Source organism: Octopus bimaculoides, chromosome 23 (assembly GCF_046866305.1).
Source record: "Octopus bimaculoides isolate indiv1 chromosome 23, ASM4686630v1, whole genome shotgun sequence".
Taxonomy (NCBI): Eukaryota; Metazoa; Mollusca; class Cephalopoda; order Octopoda; family Octopodidae; genus Octopus; species Octopus bimaculoides.
The window spans coordinates 38,125,479-38,149,206 of record NC_142950.1 but is presented as its reverse complement, the minus strand read 5'-3'; the positions used below and the strand labels follow the sequence as shown (position 1 = coordinate 38,149,206).

The following is a 23,728-nucleotide window of genomic DNA, read 5'->3' as shown; positions in this document are numbered from 1 at the left end:
AAAATCCCCCAGAGCACTGTTAAGTGGAAGTAATAGAAACCATGCCAAAGCAGACAACTGGGGCCTGGTGGAACCATCTGTTCTTGTCAAACTGTCCAGCCAAAGCAGACAACTGGGGCCTGGTGGAACCATCTGTTCTTGTCAAACTGTCCAGCCAAAGCCAGCATTGAAAGAGACGTTGAATGATTATACATACATATGTATAATGTGAAAATAAGTGTTATGTTTTGAACCAGTTTCGTTTGGCCATCAGCATGTTGCAAGACGTACAATTGACCACAGAAAACCTCAGTTCAACCATGGTTAGCACATATACACATCTGTAATACAACATCAAATATGAAGTAAAATTTTAATTTAACAAATAACAAAACAATATTTTTAATTTATTATTTATTTTTGTATTTTTTTGTATGTTTGTTGTTGCATTAGTTCATAAGGATTGAAAATGTTTTCCCCAGAAATTACATAGAAATATGGTGGCAATGAATAAAAACTGGTCTACATACACACAAAGAACTGTACTATACTGTCTGACATACGATAGCAGAGGTTAAAATTTGTATGAAGAGAGAGAAAGAGAGAGAGAGGTTAGAACCAGTGGAAGGATGAAGGTGAATAGATTTAGATGAATTGATTGGTGTGGTGGTGGTGATGGAGGGATAAAAATGATTTTAAACTGCCATATACAACCTACCTGGGTATGAATGCAAATATAAAACTCTAGACACAGATGTGTGTGTGTGTGTGTGTGTGTGTGTGTAGACACACACTCGTGACTCAACAGCTTTAGGATTACAACCAAGATAAATTTTGTGACATCATTGGTTTAAAAGTTTTGAGAAGTGGTTTGATCTGTTCCAAGTAGACACCATTTCCATCTCTTTGCCCTACTCTTCCGTATAACCAGACTGCTGACCATGAAGCAAGAATAGAACCTGTTGTTTTGCCGGCCAGGCAGACTGAGGCAAGAAAATACCAGCCACGAGCTACCCCCCCCCCCCCCGGTCACACACACACACACACAGAGTAAAGGTTTGATCGAAGAGACTCTTGACAGTTTGTCTTAGTTTCCTTAAAAATACTGAGTTATAAAATAAAATTCCAGTTTTAAGACCAAATTGAACACAAAAATAAATGATCCTTATTTGTAATCCTAAGCACAAGGCCATAGATCCATCCTGGCCAGATTTGAAAGGTAACTTCAATCACTCACGCACACATTTATCAGTAGGTAGGAGAGATGCATCAAAAGAAGAGAATTGAAATTATCATGCAATCATCATCATCATCAATGTTTTATGCAAGCCTGAAGTGAAATTAAACTCTCTCCAACCGTGTGTAACAGTGTGGTTGGTGGCAGCGGCTGGTAACACAAGCGAAAGCATTAATGTTAGAAACTGGAGCTGGGACAGGGATGTAAGCAAGTCATTCATACATGGACTAATTATAGCAGGGGCAGAAAGGAGGAAGTGGGGATATCTAAAACACAGGGATCAATAATATATTGTCAGAAGGATCCAGTTTAGAGAATTCAAATATCAAAACCAGCACCTCATTCTGCAATGCACCATGGGTACTTCACACCAAACCATATCTTGAACTCACTTCCACAGAAGACCCCCCTGCCACTCCTATCAACTAGGGACTGAAACCCTGCTCAAAAGATCCAGCTTACCAAGGACAGTAACAGCTATTGGAGATGTCCCAGTAAACATGGAGCCTAGAAAGGTAAGACCGGGCCAAACAGATACAAACTCAAAGAATGGGGTGAGTGGATGGAGAGAGAGAATTTGTGTTCAATTGGTACTTATTTTATTGACCCCAAAAGGACAAAAGGCAAAGTTGACCGCAGCAGAATTTGAACTCAAAACGTAATAAGTTGGAACAAGTGCAGCAGCTGAGTATTCTGCTGTCTGATGTCAAAAGTACTCACGACATTTCTTACGTAGAGGCACATGGCCTGAAATGGGGGGGGGGGGGGGTACCAGTTAGTCAATATTATCAATTATGAGATTGATCCTTAAAAAGATGAAAGCCAAAGTGAATGTTGGAATATTAAAAGCCAGAACACCCTAAAGAATCCTTTTCCTCAACACCAACAATTATGCAAATCTACTGTTCTGCACCTGATGATGATGATGATGACAAAATTTAAAATGAGAAGACGAAGTTGATAAAACTGATACCCCCCCCCCCCCCCACTACCCTGAAAGTTGAAACCAAATTGACCATGAGGGGATTTGAAACCAGGACTGCAGCAATATATAAATTCACAACCCTTTGTAACAAGCCTTCAAGCAACACCTTTCAGCCCACGACCAAACAGCAGTTAAAATACAAAGTGAGATTTTTATGCACATAAACACGCACACGTGCTTTTCCATGATAATTATGACCTAAACAAATGTATTATTGAGGTGTTATTTCACACTTGAATGTCCTTCTTGTAGGACACATCTATTTCGAAAGCACAAAACCAAGAAATGATTCATTGACAGGGGAAATGCCAACAATGTCACTGCTTGCAGCTCAGTGATTTTGGGGGAAATGTAACCACAAACACACAATCATAACCATACATACAATGACAGGCTTTGGTTGGCCTGCGACTATAGAAGACACTTGCCCAAGGTGCCAATCAGTGGCACCGAACTGTAACATGTCTATGCATGTATTACACACATAGACATTTATCGTTTTTTTGAAACATTGACACAAGGTTATAAATTACTAAAGGAAACAGCAAGGCAATGACATGTTGAACTGAATTAATTTGTGATGGATTCTTACAATATGGAACTCTTTCACTTCCAGAGAAGAGCAGGGAAAAGGAAAATCCCGAAAGGATGAAAAGCAAAGTCGACCATGGCACAATTTGAAGGGAAAGAAGCAGAAGAAATACGGAAAAGCAGTTTCTCTGGGAGTCTCATGGTGTGGCCAACTCTGAACTTTAATCGTTAATAATCATTAAGGTGGGCAAGCTGATAGAATGATTGGCAGAGCAGGAAAATTGCTTATCACTTTCTAAGTTCAAACTATACTGTGGTCGACTTTGCCTTCCATCCTTTCAGGGTTGATGCAACAGACGTAAGTACCCACCACCCCACCCCAAAATTGCTGGCCTTGTGACAAAATTTGAAACTAATTATAATAATTATTCTTTCTGCTAAAAGCACAAGGCCTGAAATTTCGAGAAAGGAGTCTATTTGATTACATCGACCCCAGTATGTGACTGGTACTCGTTTTATAGGCCATGAAAGGCAAAACTGACCCCAGCAGAATGTAAACATGGATGTCCGAAATTTTGGGGGAAGGGGCCAGTCGATTAGATTGACCCCAGTGCATAACTGGTACTTAAATTATCGACCCCCGAAAGGATAAAAGGCAAAGTCAACCTTGGCGGAATTTGAACCCAGAACGTAAAGACGGACAAAATACTGCCAAGAATTTCACCCCGTGTGCTCACGTTTCGGCCAGCTGGATGCCTTAACATACAGTGATAGCAATAATGGACTTTAAAAACTAAGGGCTGTATTTACATAAATGAGAAAAAAGACAACGTGTGTCGTAGTGAATCAGATGCCTGGAGATATTCATCTCTTTCAATACAGAGCCATGTGTCCATGTATGGATATGTAAGTGTGTCTTAGGGTTACATGTAGCTATGCGTCTAAAGGACTGACGATATATACACAGAGGGCCAAAAGTCGTGCACCAAAACATTTGCCCCCCCCCCCCCCCCCTCCCATCGTGTACAAGTACTTATGTCTTCAATGCTCTTCCAGAGTGCATTGAACTTCTTCCCCCATCTGGTCTTCATGGTGCAACCAACAGAACCATTGCCGACACCTTCAACCAAAAGCCACATTGGCATCCAAACCATGAAATGCAACAGGCAGGGTGCATGACAAATACCAAAGTGGCTGCCTGGCGCTATCACACGAGACACGGGGGGGGGGGGGGGGGGGGGAAATCTGTCAAAGAAATCAGTTTGAAGATCATTGCAGGAAATTGACATTCCCCATACGACAAATGGGACAAACAATTGCAGACATTTCAAACACTTGTGATCATACTGTCGACATTTTCTAATTATTTTTTTTTTCTTTGCTTTGAAATTAAATAAAAAGTGTTGTTTTTGAAATGTGCAATATAATTAAATGACTTTTAATTTTGGTTTCTGACTTTTTGGCCTACCCTGTGTATATATATATATATATAAATTTTTAAAAAAATAGTTATCCAATCAGATTTAAATGCTTATTCGTTGAACTGGTTTCCATAAATAAACACACAATTTATAGAATTTTATTATGAGAATCACCAGATGAACAGTCATGTGAAACAACTCTGGGCAACAGTTTGGGAAGTTTCTTTTTTTAGCTTTAATAAAATACTTTACTCTGCCTTTGGTATTTGAGTACTAATTCCCCCCACCTTATTGTGCTTGTAAGTGTATATATATATATATATATATATATATATATATATAGATATATGTGTGTGTGTGTTTATATATGTGTATATATATACATATGTTAAACACTCCACCCCACAAAATGTCAAGTATTTCGAAGTAGAATAATGGAATAAGCCAGTTGTCGTTGTCATCATCATTGTCATCTTTGTCATCACATTTATCACTGTTTAACACCATCACCACCATTGAGAAAGAAAATTACAATGAGAATGTAGAATATGTGAGAGAGAGAGAGAGAGAAATAAAAAGAGGTGGGGAGAATGAGTGAAATATTATAGAGCCATGATGAGATAAGGGGACAATGAAATGCTTGATACCCTTCCCACACTCCCCACCCCAGACACCACCTGCCCACCCTACTCCCTACCCCCCATCTGGCCCAACCGTCCACCCAACCTCATCATACATAGATGTGATTGATAAATCTTCCATCCAGCATTATATAATACAATACTACAACTCAGGAAATGATCTGCAAAGGAAACAGAAAAAGAAAAAAAAACAGTTAATTGTGGTAATAATAATAATAATAATAATAATAATAATAATAATGATAATGATTTCTACTCTAGGCACAAGGCCTGAAATTTTAGGGGAGGGGGTTAATACATCAACCTCAGCGTTTCATTGGAACTTATTTTATTGAACCCGAAAGGACAAAAGGCAAAGCCGACCTTGGCAGGATTTGAACTCAAAACACAATGGACAAAATGCTGCTAATGAATCTGCCAGCTTGTTGCCTTAATAATAATCCTTTCTACTAAAGGCACAAGGCCTGAAATTTTGGAAGAGGGGGTTCAATCGATTATGTTGACCCCTGTGCCCAACTGGTACCTATTTTATTGACCCTGGAAGGACAAAAGGTAAAGTTGACCTGAGCAGAATTTGAACCTAGAACATTAAAAACAGATGAACTGCTTTATCTGGCATGACGACTCTGCCAGTTTGTTGCTTTAACTAGCAGGAACTGTGCAAACTCCAAGGAACAACTCAAGAGATTTGAAAACATTTCAATATATTAAACACAAACAATATCAAAGCAATTTTTTTGAAACCATTTAATCAAAAGTTTCGAAATGGTACAGCTTCTTTACGTTCTTTTAATATGTTTGGCAGATACGATATGCTTTATAGTTTCAGCAAATAAAAGACAAAGGTAGAAAAAAAAAAACCTGTACAGTTCTCTGCTTAACTATGACCAAAGATCAGTTCAAATTATTTAGTAATTGAGATTATTTTCTTCATTTTATTTCAGCTACTTATCTACCTGTATATCTATTAATATATCATCTGTAGACTCACCTATGTACCTATCCAATTAACATATCTACCTTCCCTTCTGCCAATGTATTTGTCTACTCTCGTAACACCAATTTTTTGTTTGGAACACGTAAAATTGTGCCTTTCAGTTGAACTCATGCACAATATCGACTCCCCCCCCCCCCCCCACTTCTTCAGTCACATTGTTACCTCCCTTGGCATAGATAATACTAAAGGCACAAAGTTTGAAATTTTGGGGGAGGGGGCACATTAGTTACATCGACCCCAGTATTTCACTGGTATTTATGTTACTGACCCTGAAAGACAAAATACTGCTAAATATTTTGCCCAGCTTGCCCCCCCCCCCAACAACTACCAGTAATTTTCAAATTTTGGCACAAATCCAGCAATTTGGGGAGTCTCAGTCAAATACTCCCAATTCTAGTCATTGATTTGTACTTTATTTCATTGATCTTGAAAAAGATGAAGGGAAAATGAACTGAGTGCTATGGGAACTGAAAAAAAAAAAATTTTCTGATGCTCTAACACTTCTGCCCCCACTAACAAGAAGAAGAAGAAGAAGCAAATTACCTGTTTTACAGTTGATTTAATGAATTCTTTCCTTTGGGTGAGATCGAAGTCAGGATATTTCGCATATACCTGCAGGAAAAACACATCAGAAAGATTACACACATCATCATTTAACGACTCCAATCGTTTGTTCTGGTCATGGGTTCTACTACGGCTGAATGCCTTTCCCCAACACCAACCACTTCACAGTATGCCGAGTGCTTCCCTTTGTGCCACTGGCATGGCTGTGCTTTAAGCAGCACCAGCACAAACTTAGCTTCCCGACCATATTGCTTCAGGTTCAGCCCTTCTATGCATGACCACCATAGGCAAATCAGTGGCCATTTGAATTAATTTTGGTAGATGGAGACTGGAAGGACCTACCAGCCAGATGCACTATAGCTGGTGACCTCTGTTGACCTTTCTTGTCAACAAATTGTCTGCTTTTGAATTCTTCTAGAATTAAGAAATTCCATTATTTGAAAAACAGGTGACAACTGTTAAGGGGAACATCCAGCCTCATGCACCTTGCCATGTAAGTCTTGTTAGCATGGAATAAATAGAACTGGGCACAAATGGTTCAAGAGCCCAGGTACAGGATCAAATAACACCAAGGAGGTCAGGCCTGACAGGTTAAAGAAGCTGGAGAAAAAAAAAACAGCCAATAACTGATTTTCTTTCTATCAATAATTTGGGGAGAGTTAAAAGAATGTGTGCTAACGATGTTAGCGCTTACCTGCTTTATAACAGTCTTCATGGTCACTTCTTCTAGGTTGGCACCTTCCAGAATTTTCTTCACGTCTTCATGTAACTCCTCATCCTGATCAAAATGGAATATAAGAACCAACTCCAAGTCATTAATCATTAGAATAGTGTCAGGTGCTAGAGAAAGAAAAGAAGGCTGTTGTGGAACCACACCTTCATTCTGGGAGTGGCAATCATCAGAAATGATGAGGATGAGGATGATGATGGTAAAAATAATTTGCTTTGACAAGGTAAAGATGGATCGATACTAGTACGTTAAAATAACAATAATAAAAACCAACAACCTCACTTTCTACATCTCAGTTCTAAAATGTGACCAAAACTATTGCTTCCATTGCACTTTTGCAACAAGCCATATTTTGGACAAGAGACAATGGCTTCCATTAGAGATTCCTTCTTTGCACCACATCACCCGTGCCAACGTCTTCTTCTTCATTGGACACAAAACTCAGCTTGCAAAGACTTATTGGGGCAAGTGTAAGCGAAACCGGGATAGCTTTGTGAGATGATTTGGTAGACTGATGGAAACTGAAAGAAACCTGTAGTGTGTGTGTGTGTGTGCATGTATGAATGCCACATGGTGCTGCTGCACAAACATCACCATCATGCAAGCAACGTTTGTTTCCAGTATTCCGTGAAAAATATGCCTGGCAATAGAAAACCAGCTGCAACAAAGAAGTATTGACCATGAAATCTAACAACATAAAAGACTTCCTTCCCATCAAAAAAAAAAAAGGAGCCCATCACTAAGAATGGTCAAGACAATTGGTTTAATGAGGAATACTTACCGAAGGAGGTGATTTCTTTTTCTTGATGATTGGTTCATCATCTGAGCTATCAGAAGAAACATCAGAAACTGAAGCAAATGGAAAAAAACTTGATTATTTTTAACTCTGAAGAAACACTCAAAGGAAGTTTAGGGGTCGGTTAAATTTAAAATTAGCTCTACTAGAAAGCTACAGGTATAGTCGTGTGGTTAAGGACTCTGCTTTCCAATCACATGGTTTCAGGTTCAGTGCCTCAGCACATTACCCTGGCCAAGCTGTAGCATATGCTTGTGTCACCTTGTTTTGACATTGCATAATAGTTCAAAGTATCACCGTCATATAAAAGTGGTTTGCATTTCAATATGACATGTGGTCCACTCATGCACCTGTACAGGCAATGTGTGGTTCGATGATACAACAGAAATAGATTTAATCCATTCGAAATATTGAAGCCATTTCACTTTTATATAAAACAGAGACATTTGCAAACAAAACTCCATGATACACACACAATTATTCACTCAAATATATATATATATGATCTCTATCCATGCAAACTTAAGTTGTCACGATATTATTTTCATTATTCAATCGACACCGATGCCAACCTTTTCGCTTTTTGGCAACCACTTTCTTTTTGGGGGTTTCCTTCTTTTTCTCTTTCTTCTTTTCTTTTGACGGTTTCTTCTCTGGTTTAGATTTCTTCTTTTTCTTCACCTCCTACAAAACAAGAAACATCAAAATCAGAAACACGTGGTGAGAAGCGAGAAAAAAAAGGTGTCATAGCTCTGCTTCTTGCATAATATAATCCAGAGTTCAATACCCACCCACCCACCCCCTTTTCTCACAGAACTGACCGGCTAACATACAAGGTGCCCAGATTGCAATGACACCTGTCACAATACACTGCTTGTGGTATTTCCATCATTGTGAAATCCCTTCACACACATTGTCATCTATAGCCCCCACCCCCTATTGGCTTCATTGCTGACTGTCACCAGCACCATTTCGAAGCCCAGTTTCCCAGACTCACAGGGTTGGATGGAATTTGTCGAGGCAGATTTTCCTTTGGCTGGATGTCCTTCTTGTCACCACTTCAAGTAATACTTCCCCATGACCAGACACATTTTTGCAGGGAAGATTGGAAATGAAGGACACAGCTTGTGTGACCCTGACATTTGCTAACAACAACCGTACAATGCCAAGGCCAAAGAGACAGTAACACACACAAACAGGTTTTTCCTTGTTTCTGGTACACTTACAAGGCTTTGGTCGGCATGGAGCTATAGCAGAAGACACTTGACCAAGGTGCCATGCAGTGGAACCGAACCTGAGACTATGTGGTTGGGAAGCATAGTCTTTACCACATAGCCACACCTACCTTAGGGGTCTTTAGTCAGGAATAACCCAATCAATGATCAGAAAAACTGTAAATATTATGCCGTTTGACCCATGTGACTATAGGAGAGTGGATGTTAAACGATGAAGATGGTGATGATGATGATTTGTAAAAAGCATTCAAGAGACGTATCTCATCAAGTGGCCATTCATGAAGATAAAGAAAAATGATTTCCTAGCTTTTAGTAACTTTTGAAAATCAGAGTAGACAACAAAGCAAACAAACCTGACAAAAAGAGAGGCACACCAACTTTTGGTGACCAGATATGCTTGATGGAACTGAAGGAAGAGAATAATAATAATGGCACAACTACAAAACTTACTTTTACTTCTTCTTCACTTTCTTCTGATTGTTCACTCTCTTCATCTTCTTGTTCCTCTTCTTCTTCCTCCTCCTCCTCGTCAGAATCAGACTCAGAGGAGTCGGACGACACCACTTTCTTCTTTTGAGAACTAGATGATTTCTTCTTGTTTTTCTTGGGCTTGCTCTTTGACTTGGTTTCACCAGATTTCCCTGCAGAAAAAGTGATGGATACCCAAGAGAAGAAAGAAAAGGAAAATGAAAAGGCCGCAACCAATGCTTCAAAGCAAATATGAACAATAAAACATTGCAGGATGGACTGTTAACCATTGACAAACAGCTGACCCCAAATCCTCTGAGTTTTTGTGATTTCAAACATTCTGTGGAGAACATATTAGGCCATTGGGGAAACAGGCAAGGGTTGGCAACAGGAAGAGTATCCAGCTGTAGAACACCTGGCTCAATTAATTCCATCCATGCAAGTATAGAACAGTGGATGCTTCCAGACACCAATTTAGCCTTCATTTTTATGCTTCTAACTAAAATATTTTTTCTGAGTGTCACTTTTATTTAAATTTGAAACTAATAACATCATTTATTAATTATACATATAAAAGGACACAGGATAAAGATCCTTTCCAAGTCCAATAGGCTGAAAAGGTTGTTTCCTGGTTGCCATGGTGAATAAATTCTCCACTTGGACAGGATGCCAGTCCACCGCAGGGTTACTCACTTTTGCTAGCAGAGTGGACCGGAGCAATGTGAAATGAAGTGTTTTGCTCAAGGATACATGTTGTCCAGGTCAAAAATCGAAACCACAACAAAGGAAAGTGACAACTGCATAATGGGCTGCCAAGGTGCGGCCCCATATAGGCAGCAGGGGTGAACTTTTATTGCTCCCCTTCATGCCTGGAGGCATAACAAATATAAACAACGAATAACCTCCAAATTCTTGATTACTTTCAATATCAATTGAAACACTTTTTATATTTCAGATGCGAGTGAGATGCAAAGATAAGATTAAAGGTGGGCAGACAGCAAGGGGACAAAGAATGGAAAAGGAGGGAGAGGGAAAACACTAACGTTTCTTTTTCGGTTTAGGAACACTTTTGCCTGTATCCTTTGGTTTCACAAGGAAGTCCATTATCTTATTGAGTATTTCATCTTTTGCTCCTCCTCTTTCCAGCCCCAGAATTTCACATATTTTTCTCAGCGATGCCGTAGTGTTCCTGGAATGAATAAATAATTGAAAAAATCCCTATAATAATGCGTTGCAGGAATGAAACACTATAACGAGAGAGAGAGAGAGATTTGAACACAACAAAACAACTACAAGACTGAAAAAACCCCCAAAGCATAGAGATGAACACACAGTGGAAACATTAGGAAGAAGGCCTCAAATTTGAAGGATGGATGTAGTCATCATCGTGCAACATTCAGCTGGTGATTATCTCAGGAGGACATAAAAAGCAAAATTGATGTGACTGGGATTTGAACACCTCAATGCAGCAGGACAATTTGTCGAACCCTCTCTTGATTCTGCTTATTTCCCGCCCTGTACAATAAATACGTGAGAAAAAGTTTGACACAGGATTTTAGGCCAAAAAATATAATTGTGATAAAACCATATATGTTATGAAGCCATGAGGGGGGGGGGGCATATAAAGCCAGCAAACAACCCCAATGACTTGTGCATATAGCATCAGTATTGTCTTATGAATAATGAAGGTTGTGTTTATTTAATGTAACACATTAAAGTGTCGATCAAATCAACTGGCCCCACCTCCCCGCAAATTTCAGGCCTTGTGCCAATAGTAGAAAGGATTATTACTATTCACAGTTATTTCCAGTTGAAAACAAGGCTCTGGAAGGATATTTAAACATAGTTGACTCCTGAACAAGCAAGGTTCACAACTAAAGCAACTAACAACGGATACCATTCCGTCGTTCTTAGAAGACAAAGGCCTACCTACGTCAAACCCTTCCCAGTCTTCTGTATTCAACGACCTCACTCGTTCGATAGCCAGAATCCCGACATTAATAAACTGCCATTGTCAAATGCAATATTTATTGATGCACATTAAATTGAATTAGTCACAGACGTTCAATGTTTCGATTATGTGATTCTCTATTTCTAGAATAAAAGCATGGGGGGTTGGTGTAAGAGGCTGGATCTGGCTAATTTGAGTACAAAACAGAATGTTTGGGATGGATATGGCTGGCTTAAATGCTAAAGGATTATACAAAAAAGTTTGAAGCAGAAGAGGATTCCTACAACATTCGACTGGCCGGCTAGAAATAGCACCCAAATCTCCCTCTTAACATCACTATTGTCTATCACGTTCATAAAGAGGAGGTGATACACAGCAAACATTGTATACATTCCTAGCAAATGAAAACCAACACAACAACAACAACATCTAAAATGTGAAATGAACATACTTTGCTAACAGAGCCCTTTTTTTGTCAAATCGTTTGTCATCTTTTCCAAAATCAAATCCATTGAATTTTCGAATATTACGTTTAATTTCAACCAGCTGAAAGAAAAAGAACAACAATATTAAATACACACAAAAAGCAGAGAATCCAATTTTAATTTTTCAATCTTTATCCATCATTTTCTCTCCTTTCCAAATCAAAGAGAAAGAAATGGAAGCCACAGGGGTCGGTAGCTTTTGATGGGAGTCTCACATGCCAGCCATCACGAAAGCTTTTCTAATGCTGAGGACAACAACACTGCTTTCATCAAATTTCTTTAAAAGCTCAATGGTGGATGACGGGTGAGAGTAGGTCGACAATGGATCTGGCTGGCCTTATGGAAACTGTACGAGGAGCCACGAATGGTGGGGGAGAGATTCAAGGTGATGGAGGACACTGTTGTTTCCTTCACTGTAGGAGATATTGATTACAATAAAGTGATAGTGGGCAGGGCCAGGGTGCTTGGCGTTCTTGACAATTGGACACACCTAGGGTAGAGTGCTAAGGAAAGGGGAGATAAACGGGCTGATCAATTTTCTCTCTCACACACATCGATGAGTTTCTATACAGTTTCTGCTGACCAAATTTCCCCATCAAGGGAGTCTCTGGTAGAAGACACATGCCCAAGGGGCTGTTTAGTGAGATCAGGCTCAGGACCTGTGGATTGTAAAGTGAGCTGCTTAACCCCATGGTTATGCCAACATCTGTTACAACAATAGGAGAGAAATAAAGAAACGACAAGGAATGAAAGAAAGCCCTCACCGCTCCTGGCCGGTCAAACAATGCACGGTGAATAATCTTCAGATTTTCTGCCTTTACCCGATTCAATTGGTATTCAACTGAAAATAGAAAGTTTTGAGAGAAAGTTAAAATTGATTTTATTAAAATACACTAGTGCTAACTTGCTTGATATCGTAGCAAAAATCTCCTCAAAAGCTAAGGAGAGAGAGAGAGAAAGAAAAAAAAGCGTGACAGATAGGTAAGGCTTACAAAATCAAAAGATGAGCAAAGCCTTGTTGGTGTTGATGTGAGAGGTTGCTGTTATTCTGGTGCCCCACTTTAGTCACAGTAAATGGAATAAGCAAACGGCCATCTTTCTTTCTTTTGCTTGTCCCAGTCACTGGACTGAGGTTACACTGAGGCCCTGCTTTGGAGGTTTTAGTCACCTCACTCCATTTGCCCATGCCACCCATTCCACTGATCCCTCCAACCCCAGCATTCCATCAAATCCTCAGTCCTCCTTTTATCAAACAGCCTCACCCCCCCCCATTTCTCAAAATTGCCATCTCCCCCCTCCCCTACCATACAGCATTGTAGCTCTCACAACTCTAACAGACCCTTGCTTTCATCTTTAATGCCTCATGATAGCAAAGGAAAGCATGTGGTTGCAAAACGAACCCCTTAACCTTGCAGCCATTCCTGCACCTAAAAATATTGCTCATGGCAGTCAGGTGGGTGGCAGGTGAGAAAATTCTTTTAACCCTTTAGCATTTAAACTGGTCATGTCCGGCTTAAATATTCTACATGCCTTATATTGAATCTGGCCAGAACCAACTACTCACACTTATCCTACAATGTCAGTCTAAAAATAAACAATCATATCTTCAAAATCTCAAAGCTACAAGACAATATGTGATCAATTCACATTTGATAAATTAATCCGAATGCCGAAGGGTGAAGAAATGAAAAGGGTTTTACTCACTGATGGGACAGTCACCGAGTTTCTCTCCTGTGCCTTCTGGAATGAGGATTTTTTTCTTGTCGTTAGCTGAAGTTACTGACATCTCTAGCCTTTCTACTTTCTTCTTCTCCCGCTTACCTGATTCAATGACAACAGGCCGTTCTAACAGACCCACTGAAATAATATTCAAAAAGAGGATTTCACATTAAGTAAAGGATAAACAAAAAAGAACCAAAGAGGAGATGTGAATTGAAAGAAGGATAGAATCAACAAAAAGAATTAACCACACAACAAAGCCAAATAGGAGCACCCCCCCCCCCCAATGAAAGGGACGGAAAACAACAAATGTATTATTTCTTATAAGGTGAGAAGATTAGCAGGGGACAAACTGTGTCGAGTTAATTAAAATTAACTGGTTAGGGCATCGAGCTGTAGAAACCAAATCCAGCCAAAATAGACTATGAAACCTGGTGTGGCTCTCCTGGCCGTGCCAGTTCCTGTCAAGCTGACCGACCCATGCCAGCAAGGAAAACAGACATTAAATGTTGATGACTATCCAACACCAAAGGGAAGAAAGAAGAATTGAGTGAAGGAAAACTTTTAGTCTTCTCCTTAATAAAGAGGGAGAGGAAAATGGCTTTTTGTCAGGTTGAAAAATCACTGCTCTAAATTAATGAAAGGTACTCACAAATTACTCGTGATATCTGTATAGATAAAAGACCTTACCTCACCCCTGGTCAGTCATTTAGCCTTGTTAATCTCACTGCTAAAATAATGATTTCTGTCACAGGCAGAAGGAGCTAAGCTTTGTTTTGAGGTAGGGGAATGGGATAAGGGATTAGTCAATATGGTGATCCACTATTCGGTTGCTACTTGAACAATCCTGGAAGGGTATCTAAGTGGAATTTACTATAGGAATGCCTTTAGTTCATCTGGCAGCAACATACCAACTCAAACACGACTTTATATTTCCAGTCTGGTTTGCATCAAGTGATGTGCAACTGCACCACACTGGATGCCATAGGATGCAAAAGACACCAACCAGTGAGACTTCAATAAATAGAAGCCAAAGTTGAAGAAGTAAAATGAAACTCTTACATTGTGGTTCTTCATCCTGCTCATTCACAGCATCTTCATTTTCTTGACTGGAATTCTTGTTCTCAGCCACAACCTCACCGCTGTCCGACTTTACACTCTCCTCCTCCTTCTTTGCACACTCTTCCTTGACCGTGTCAACAGATTTTTCCTCCTCGGCCTCCATTTTTTCAGCAATCTTTACCTAAAAACAATATTAAAGAATTATTTTACTTACCAAAGACAAAAGACCAGAAACTCGAGACGGAACAACTGAGTGCATCAAGCAGGAAAGACTTAAATGACTTTGGATGATTTTCAATGCAGAAGAGATACACAACACCACCGAATTATTCTGCCAATCCAATATTAATAAAATGTCGCACTCTGAGCTATTTAGCATATGGCAGACCCTTTCTGAGCAGTAGCCAGGTTAGCTGCTATAACGGCAGTGTCAATAGTATTTTTTAAAATAAGTGTGATTTCAAAATTTCTCAAAAAATGCCCATTTTGATGTCCACACTATTGATAACAAAAGCTAACCCCCTTGAAAGGATCTTGACCAAAATATTAGACTCTGCATGAACTGGAAACTATCAATAATACTTCCTTAGCAAGACACCACTCCCTCCCAGTTAAACATAACTGGTAATGTTCCCAGTTGGGATAGATACTTGCCAAGAGAGGAGGGGGGGGGGGGTAAATAAGTATGGTCTATGTCCAAACACAAACTACTCTTGTATCTCAGTTGCCATTATTGGGTCTTCACAGCACAATGTTTCTACTAAAAGTTCTAGCATACCATTGGGGTAGGCACGAAAGTTCACCATTGCACCCCGTTCCAAACAAAGGGAAGCAGCACCCATATACGTCTGAAATGAAAGAGCACTTGCTCGTTTGAGTTGTTAACAGGTTCCATCTCTAGCGCTTGGGTTTATCTAATAGCTTTCATGCCATGCTTAAAAACATCGAGTCTGATATCCAAAGATTTCTCACTAACTTAAGTGTTAATTAAAACTAGATGAAGTTTGAAAGTGGAGGTAGGAATTTCAAATTTGGTGTTGCCATTTATTCTGGTCAGCTCTGATTGAGTAGACCTACGATCAAAGGCATTCCAGTTATGACCATCCCTACTGCCTCTCAATGATAGGACATTACTTGATGTATATACTTTTGTTTTTAAGATAGTAGGATAAGATCTGAAGGAGATTTGGTTGCTAATTCTAGCAAGTCAAGCTACTGCATGAGAAGAGAATGGAAGTGACAAAATACTGATTGTATAACCATGCCTACCTTACCTTTCTAGGTAAGGCTAATGAAATGGTGACACAACTAGGGACATGTAACACTAACAAAGCAACAGATATATTAGTGTGGGGCTGGGGAGGGGAAATTGTTTCTTTTCACTAATTGCTTGTAGCCCAATCATGTATTTTAAGTGACAACAGCTTGGAAAACAATATTGAAAAGGAAGGCAGTGAATATAAACAAATTTAATTATTGATTTAGGATTTCTCTATAAGCACCAGAACTGCAGATATACAGATGAAAAAGAATTGAAATTCAGTGATGTTCATGCCTTTCTCAAAAGCCTTTATGCAGAAACAAAGGAAGAAAAACTGCCACAAGGGAGTGTTGACTAAACTCATCCACTTGGCCACTGGCCATCTCTTCACTGTGGTCAGTCTTCCTGTCAAAGAGGCCTAACAGATACTGTTATATATTTCAAATGCAGATACAGGAATTTAATAAAGAAAGGTAAATGTGTGTGTGATGTGCTGCAGGAGAAACCGGGTTAAAGCTCTGGCCTTGAGTCATAGAATTCCTGACAGCCTCAATCCTAAAGGTGAAAAACAATTCCATCATTGGTTAGTAAAACCAGAGGAATGGTAAGGACGGTAAGTGAATGAGTGGGACTACATTTCACCCCCCCCCTCCACTGGACTATATAAGAAATATTCCACCCGAAGCCGAACCCTCCCAATCTACACCATCTCAGAAAAATCAGGGGACAGAAACAAAAGGCAATTCCCTTCTTAACAAGCATGGTCTGCTGCTGTGTTTACTGTGTTACAAGGTTTTGAAGCGAGAACCCTTGATTCTCTCCTTGCCCACATTTTTCACAGAAATTCAACATCAAACATCATCTACATCAACCTCACTTGACAAAGAGGGGCTGCAAAGATCTTGGGCACTAAAATAAAACAACAAAACAAATAGCATAATACCACCTGCACCCCTTTTTCTCTCTTGCCCACATTTAAATAAAAAGATATCCTTTCAGTAATTTCTGATAGACACTGAAACAATGCGAGAGTACCTCTCTCCATGGTCTCTCATGCAGTGAGAAAGAGCAGCCAAATCACACCTCATCATCTTGGGCACCTGGAATGCTTTTCGTTATAGGTCTGAAACTGGACCCCGACTGTTTAGTCTGAGATCAGCTTTGTGGGTTAAGCAATGCAAGGTAACTCGACTTGCTAGAAATAAAAGCCAAATCTCTCCCTGTAATCTTAAAGGAAGGAAATCTTGGAATAATATAATCCTGGATAGTCTGTTTGAAATAAGACGAGATATTCATGGATGGAACGTCTTTCACCAGTGACCCACTCGGTCAGAACCGACTTGGGGCTGGGTAACAATAACCACATCCCCACTGATCACAAAAGAACTACTATTGCTATACCATCCACAAAGGCTTTAACCGGTCGCATGATATGCTAGGAACAGTAGCCAAATCTCTTCTGAACCATATTCGATGTGATCCTGAGTGTGTATGGTGTGTCACAGCAAAAAGCCTTTCAACGTTTATGCTTGTTCTATCAGAGTTATTCAACAGCAACAAGTATCACTATTACCCCCCCCCCCCCCGCCGCCGTCTTGCCTTTCTAATCAATGAGAGCGACTCTGGTTTCATTGCCATTTTATTATCCTACCGATAATAAACAAGACACAAACAACAGCAGAACTTCCAGTTAACAACAAACACAGTTGCTCACAGCACAATAACCACACGTCACTGCCGCCGATAAAGTTAGACATAGCAGCCAACTCTCCAATGTCCTTCACACCCTATCCACCGTCAGATATATAAGGGAATGCATCAGCTGTGTCGTCCTTTCACAGATGCTAAAAAGACCGGATAAGGACGGAGCTGAAGCTAAACAATGGTGACGGACACTTACTGCAATCATAAACAGAAACGTATTCATAATTTATCGGATGTATAAATACATCAACAACAGCGAAGGCGACTTATGCGCTCCACGTGCTAGAAAATGCAACCAAACCTCCCTCAAATCACATTGCAGTCGTAAAAAAAAAAAAAAAAAAAGGATACATTAAATAATAATAAAGTCCTAAATGCAGTAGTGACCATCTCATCTGAAATAAAGGTGGAATCGTCACGGTCAGAATGTCTTTAGCTACAGGTCACATTCAGAACGTATCCGGGGCAACTAGAATTATAATTGTTATTCAGTTGGTTGGTGTGTGTCGAAGTGATACACACCATTACACAACGATGGAACCAAATCGAAATGTTTATGAACAACATCGTGTCAAAATCGAAATAAAAGAAGATTTATGAAACGTGGAAAGTTCAAGGCTGCTGCTAGAATAATATTTATTTCTTCATGACAACATCAGCAGTCAAAAAAGGGGGGAGAAAATGGGAGAGAAAAAGAAAAGCTGAGCATAGTGGATATATATATATATATATATATATATAGAGAGAGAGAGAGAGAGAGAGAGAGAGAGAGAGAGAGAGGGAGGGGGGGCTCCCTTACTTTCACATTAGCAAGACAAGTGGTTTCTCGCAAGCAATCAACTTCTACGAAAAATTAGCCGCTCCCTTGTTACTTATAGTTGCCAAATTGTGTGTATACATACATACACACACACATATATATAACCCGTTGGCTAGTTAGACAAAAATACATAGGTTACAAAATTTGACCAGCTTCTCGACCGTTACAGATGAAAAATGGTTCCAGTATTTTAACATCTGCTTTACATTTCAATCGGTTTTCCCCCATTCCAAGATGTGTACCAAGTTCCAACTGGATTCGAACACTAGCAAACTTTATTTCTAACCACTAGGCCACGGACGATGGCCAGGTTACCGTTCGTTCAATAAAATGTAAATACAATAAACGTTACTAGAGCGAATCGGAGATGAAATATTATACATAGTAGCATGTCAATTTTGAAAGATGCCAAAAATATATTGTCGAGCTCATTGTTTTAAATAAAACTGGTTACGAGGAGATTGCTTCCGTGTAAATTGAAATCGTGTAAAAGGGAGAATTTTAAAAAACTATTAATTAAACCCTTTTAGGGTGATGAGTTGGCAAACCGATTCCTGTTGGGGGTGTGAGAAAGAAGCTATCCAATATCAGGTGTTTCAGAGCTTTCCACCGTCAGTGGAGCCAGCTGAAATCCTCTCTCGGTCCGTTGTCATGCACTCAAGGAGGAGACTATGTAATTCTGTTTGTTAGAAATAGTAACAACATCGTCCTCATACCACATCCTGCACTCAGGTGGAAGTCCTCCGATCATAGGACCGATCGACTAGATTTAACGGGCTCTGAAGAACGTGTGGTCGCGTAAAGAGGCACCCTAACCCTTTTTAGCTTGCAATGAAGGGATATATTGCGAAAGCGTAGCATAGCAGTGAAGACATTGCTCGTCTTCAATGCCTCACTACTACTACTACTATACAAGCCGCCCAGCTCAAGTAGGGAAGACAGCAAGAATAACAAGTGCATTTGCTTGGTACGTGGCTAGTCTTGATTATTGACGAAGGGGGTTGGGGGAAAGGGTGAATCCCTCAAAGAGAGAGCTTTCTTCAGAACACGAACCAATGAAGATTCGTCTACGTGGTCGTTCCTACCCACAAGAAATACCAACCAAATGTCTGCTAACCACAGCCTGACGTCATTAGATAATAGCTGACCCAGAAAATAACAAAAGCTTCAAGGCTTTGAAGGACAAAGTTCAAGATCGGATCGCACTGATCGAAGGAGGGAGGGCGGCCACGGTGATTCCACGACCAACTTGACAAGAAACTGTTCATTACAAGAAAAATGTCATCAGCTTTAATTGTTGTTGCTGTTGTTAAGCATCCCATCTATGTTCTGGCAGACCCTCCAGATGTGACCATTTCGTATTTTTGTTCCAAACAGTGGTAGACTCTACAGCTACATTATCCAGTGTACGCATCCACCCACCGGTTAAGACAGTAGGAATTTGAAGTCAGAAGAAGGAGACATCAAAAGAGATTTGATTATGCACTCGACTCGAGATCCGTCGTCAAGCCACAAATTTTTAGGGTATGAAGCGGAGGAAGAACGAGATTGCCGCCCGGAACGGCCCTTCCGTTTTCTGCCCCCGAGTTTATGGATTTAGACGAGAGAAGTTATGTGACAACCTTCATGCATTTGCCAATGTTGTGGAACGAAATGCCTCCCTAGCACGCATCATTGCGACATAAGATCCAATAAGGGAAACATTGTATGGTCGTTAGAGCTGCTGGAAATAGAAGCCAAATCGCCGTCACAAGCTCAAAACATTAATAGAGGTTACCACCACCGTCGCAATGCCTTTGTTCACTGGGATGCTCAAACAACACGAAAGAGCTAAGTAAACAGCCAGCCCAGATGTTATTTGACTAGCAAATACGCACATAATTTCATGTCTGTCTTTAAATACTGGCATGGGTTAGACGGGTCGCCATGATCCGAGTTCTTAATTCGTTATCTGGTGCTTGAATGTGTCATTTTAGGCTCAGTTTCTACAGCTGGGGTGCTCGTCCCATCGCCAACCACGTTACAGTGTAAATGATATATTTACCTACGGCACCAGCACTAAAAGGACCTCACAAAGCGCCCTATTTTACAGAGGAATCTACACACACGCATAATGTGCGGTAAATTCAAAAATATTCCGCCAAAATGTAGTAATACGAGTGAAATACTAGACAAGCTAACAAGTTTTGTAGACGCATTCCATTCAGACTATATTTCCAATCAAATTATATGTAATAAATGCTTCTATTTTCAATAAAAGTGAGCAACTCTTAGACAGGAGACAAGTCCCTGGTGTTAACACTGGAGTTATTCGGGGAAAATACCCCCCCCCCCACTTTAAAAAAAAAAATCAAACAGGAACAAATGTTAAGTGGGATTAAGAGGGATTAACGAGGCACTGTCATTGTGTGTGTGTAAGATGAATGTTGAAAGAAGAAAAATAAGACAAAGAAATGAAGGGCGGAAAGTGTGAAGAATTTCAGATGTCTGTGCGTTTGTGTTGAGTCTGATGAAAGTGACATTTCGCAGTTCAGAGTAAGAACTGGGTCTGGATGAAAGAAGGGCAGTGCCCAAGGCTTTGGCAGGCTAGCAACAGCGAATCCTTTATTTAGTGAAGCATTCAGTTTTGTACTTAACTTCCTTTAATAGTCTTTTCTATTCTAGGCACAAGGCCCGAAACTTTAGGGGAAGGAACCAGTCGATTAGATCCACCTCACTACGCAACTGGTACTTAATTTATCGACTCCGAAAGGATGCGATGCAAAGTCGACGTCGACGGAATTTGAATCGCTAGGCATTTCGCCCTGCATGCTAACGTGTCCGCCAGCTCGCCGCCTTCAAGTTCCTATAATAATCTGTGTGTGTGAGGTTGACATAAGAATTTATAAACTTCCGAGAAAACGTGAATAATTGTTTTTTTCCGGAACAGAGAATCTCTAAGCACGGGAAGCTATAATTATAATCTTATGTGCTTCGATATCCACTGTTCCAAAGAAGAATTATATATGCATGCATGTACGTAAGCATATATATATATATATATATATATATATATATATATATATATATATATATATATATAGAGAGAGAGAGAGAGAGAGAGAGAGAGAGTTAAATTACATAAACAAGAGAAGCAGAAAATGCACAAGAGTAATTCATATAATTTTATTATCTAGCGAAGGCGCAGATTTTATGAAACTAATTCGTTGTGTACACACACATCTATGTGCATCTCTTACATATACATATAATACACGCATTTCTGTATATCAGTTTATGAGAAAAAAATAAATAATCTTTTAAATGCACGAAGACAATAAACACTGACCAGATAAAGGACTATAAATGGGAGAAAGAGAGCCGAGTGAGGGGACCTTGTTCGCCGGTAAGTGACCGGCGAAAGTCGATATCAATATCATTCTCAAGGTATATTCATTTTCTAGGCAGGGACGATCGAAACAAAGGTCGTAGAGTTGTGAACTTATATTGAATTCGAGACACTATCTTAGATTTCGCTTTCTTGAATCTCATTCTAAATGGTATTTTCTGTATAAACCTTGATTGCAACTGAAGTTAGCACTTTGGCGCTCAACACCAAACACTCCAACGGTCATATTAGCTATTTTGTATTTGAACTACTAAAGTGTGCGTGTGTATAGGAGTATTGGAGAGAAATTCTCGATACATACAGAGGAAGTTATTTATTTGTTGGAAGTTAATACAATCTGTTGTTACCACAGAGTTTCTCTCTCTCTCTACTGTTCCACAAATCGAGCAGAGACTCTAATCTCCCGAGGAGCGACGGAGTGAATAATCAGCTTCGAACTCAGACAGAAGCAATTTTGACCTAAACAGTACGATCGATTTAATTTCTAAAAAGTTTCTTTTCTTTCGTTTCGTTTTTCTTAAACTGTTACAATCAGAAAATATCAAATGAGTTTCTGATCCATCCTACTGCGTACATCATATAAATAGACTCCTCGGTGTACATTTCAATATTAACCAAAGCCAAAATACAAATTTACTCCTTGTATGTAAACTGATCAAATCCTTAACCGTTTCGATCCAAGAACTGAAAGTCTGCAGGAGCCAGTTTCAGTGTGATCGCTTGTATTGCCGCCGAGCTTCCTTCGACACATGTGTTTCTTCTGCGACATAGATTTCCTCAATAAACAGCCAGCCATGTGTCGAACGTTAACAAAATGAAACTGAGTTTTGAGAAGCGATTTTCTCGACCATTATTACAAAGAAGGGACATATTCCAACGGCAGCGATATCTCAATACTAGACATAAAACACTGGGGGGGAAGGCTACGGAGATTGAGGTTCGAGACGTCTGAAAATCGCATTTGAAATCGCTTCTTCACACAATCAGTGGAGAAGTGGAGAAACGAGCGAAACGAAGGAGGCTTTTTCGGCGATGATAAATACAAATCTAGCCAATTGATCGTGCCAATATTACGGATTTGAATTGTCCAATACTTATAGTAATAACTGGAATAAAACCAATCGTATTAACTCACCTCCTCTTGAGAAACATCGCTAGTGTTTTCCTCTGACATTATTCAGAATTCCAACAAAATGGCGGCAAAATGGTTAGCGGGAAGGCGTTGGCCAATCAACATATTCCATTTATACGGTAGTTAAATATTTCCTAACGTTCATGCAAGACGCAATCTGATTGGACCACTGAATTACTCCACCCCCCATCACTACTACCAGCCTAGCTTTCGCTTTTATGTGTTTTTCTCTCGTCAAACCTTCAATGAGCAATTTATTAATTTAGTAGAAGTAATGGAACTACAACTTTTCTTTATGTCTTTCACGTATTATTAATATCTTCAAACACACAACATTCTTTTCTACGAGAGAATTAGCTATAAGAAAACATTTATATGAGTTTAATCTATGTTTAGTCTATTTAATTCTGTAGAAATGACATTAAATGAAGTTTAGAATCCACTGATCGGTAAACGTTTTGTTTGTATTCTTATGCTTGCTTTAAAATTAAAATCTCAAACTACAAACATATAAGGACGGTTATCTAATCTTATATGATATACTGCTCTATAACTTAAGAGTGCTTCTTTTTCGGATTTATGTTTTACCGACGATATATATATATATATATATATATATATA

General features: G+C 39.5%; 1 protein-coding gene across 1 annotated transcript; it reads right to left on the bottom strand.

The window, feature by feature from the left end:
• Positions 1-378: 378 nt before the first annotated feature.
• On the bottom strand, positions 379-23,259 carry LOC106869008 (protein DEK). Its single transcript, XM_014914502.3, has 12 exons — positions 23,110-23,259; positions 14,802-14,982; positions 13,725-13,877; positions 12,785-12,861; positions 11,987-12,081; positions 10,628-10,773; positions 9,567-9,757; positions 8,454-8,565; positions 7,867-7,934; positions 7,050-7,133; positions 6,335-6,403; positions 379-4,955 (listed from the first exon to the last, which is right to left on the bottom strand). Exons 1-12 carry the CDS (start codon positions 23,146-23,148, stop codon positions 4,944-4,946), a joined length of 1,227 nt encoding a protein of 408 aa, XP_014769988.1. The 5' UTR covers positions 23,149-23,259; the 3' UTR covers positions 379-4,943.
• Between the last annotated feature and the right edge of the window lie 469 nt (positions 23,260-23,728).

Bases quoted from the DNA above. Each gene is read 5' to 3' on its own strand.
- LOC106869008 (XM_014914502.3), bottom strand. From the start codon at position 23,148: ATGTCAGAGGAAAACACTAGCGATGTTTCTCAAGAGGAG. The intron at 13,878-14,801 runs GTAAGAGTTTCA...ATATTATTTCAG, and splicing joins GCAGGATGAAGAACCACAAT to TGGGTCTGTTAGAACGGCCT. The intron at 9,758-10,627 runs GTTAGTGTTTTC...CTTTTTCTGCAG, and splicing joins TCCTAAACCGAAAAAGAAAC to GGAAATCTGGTGAAACCAAG.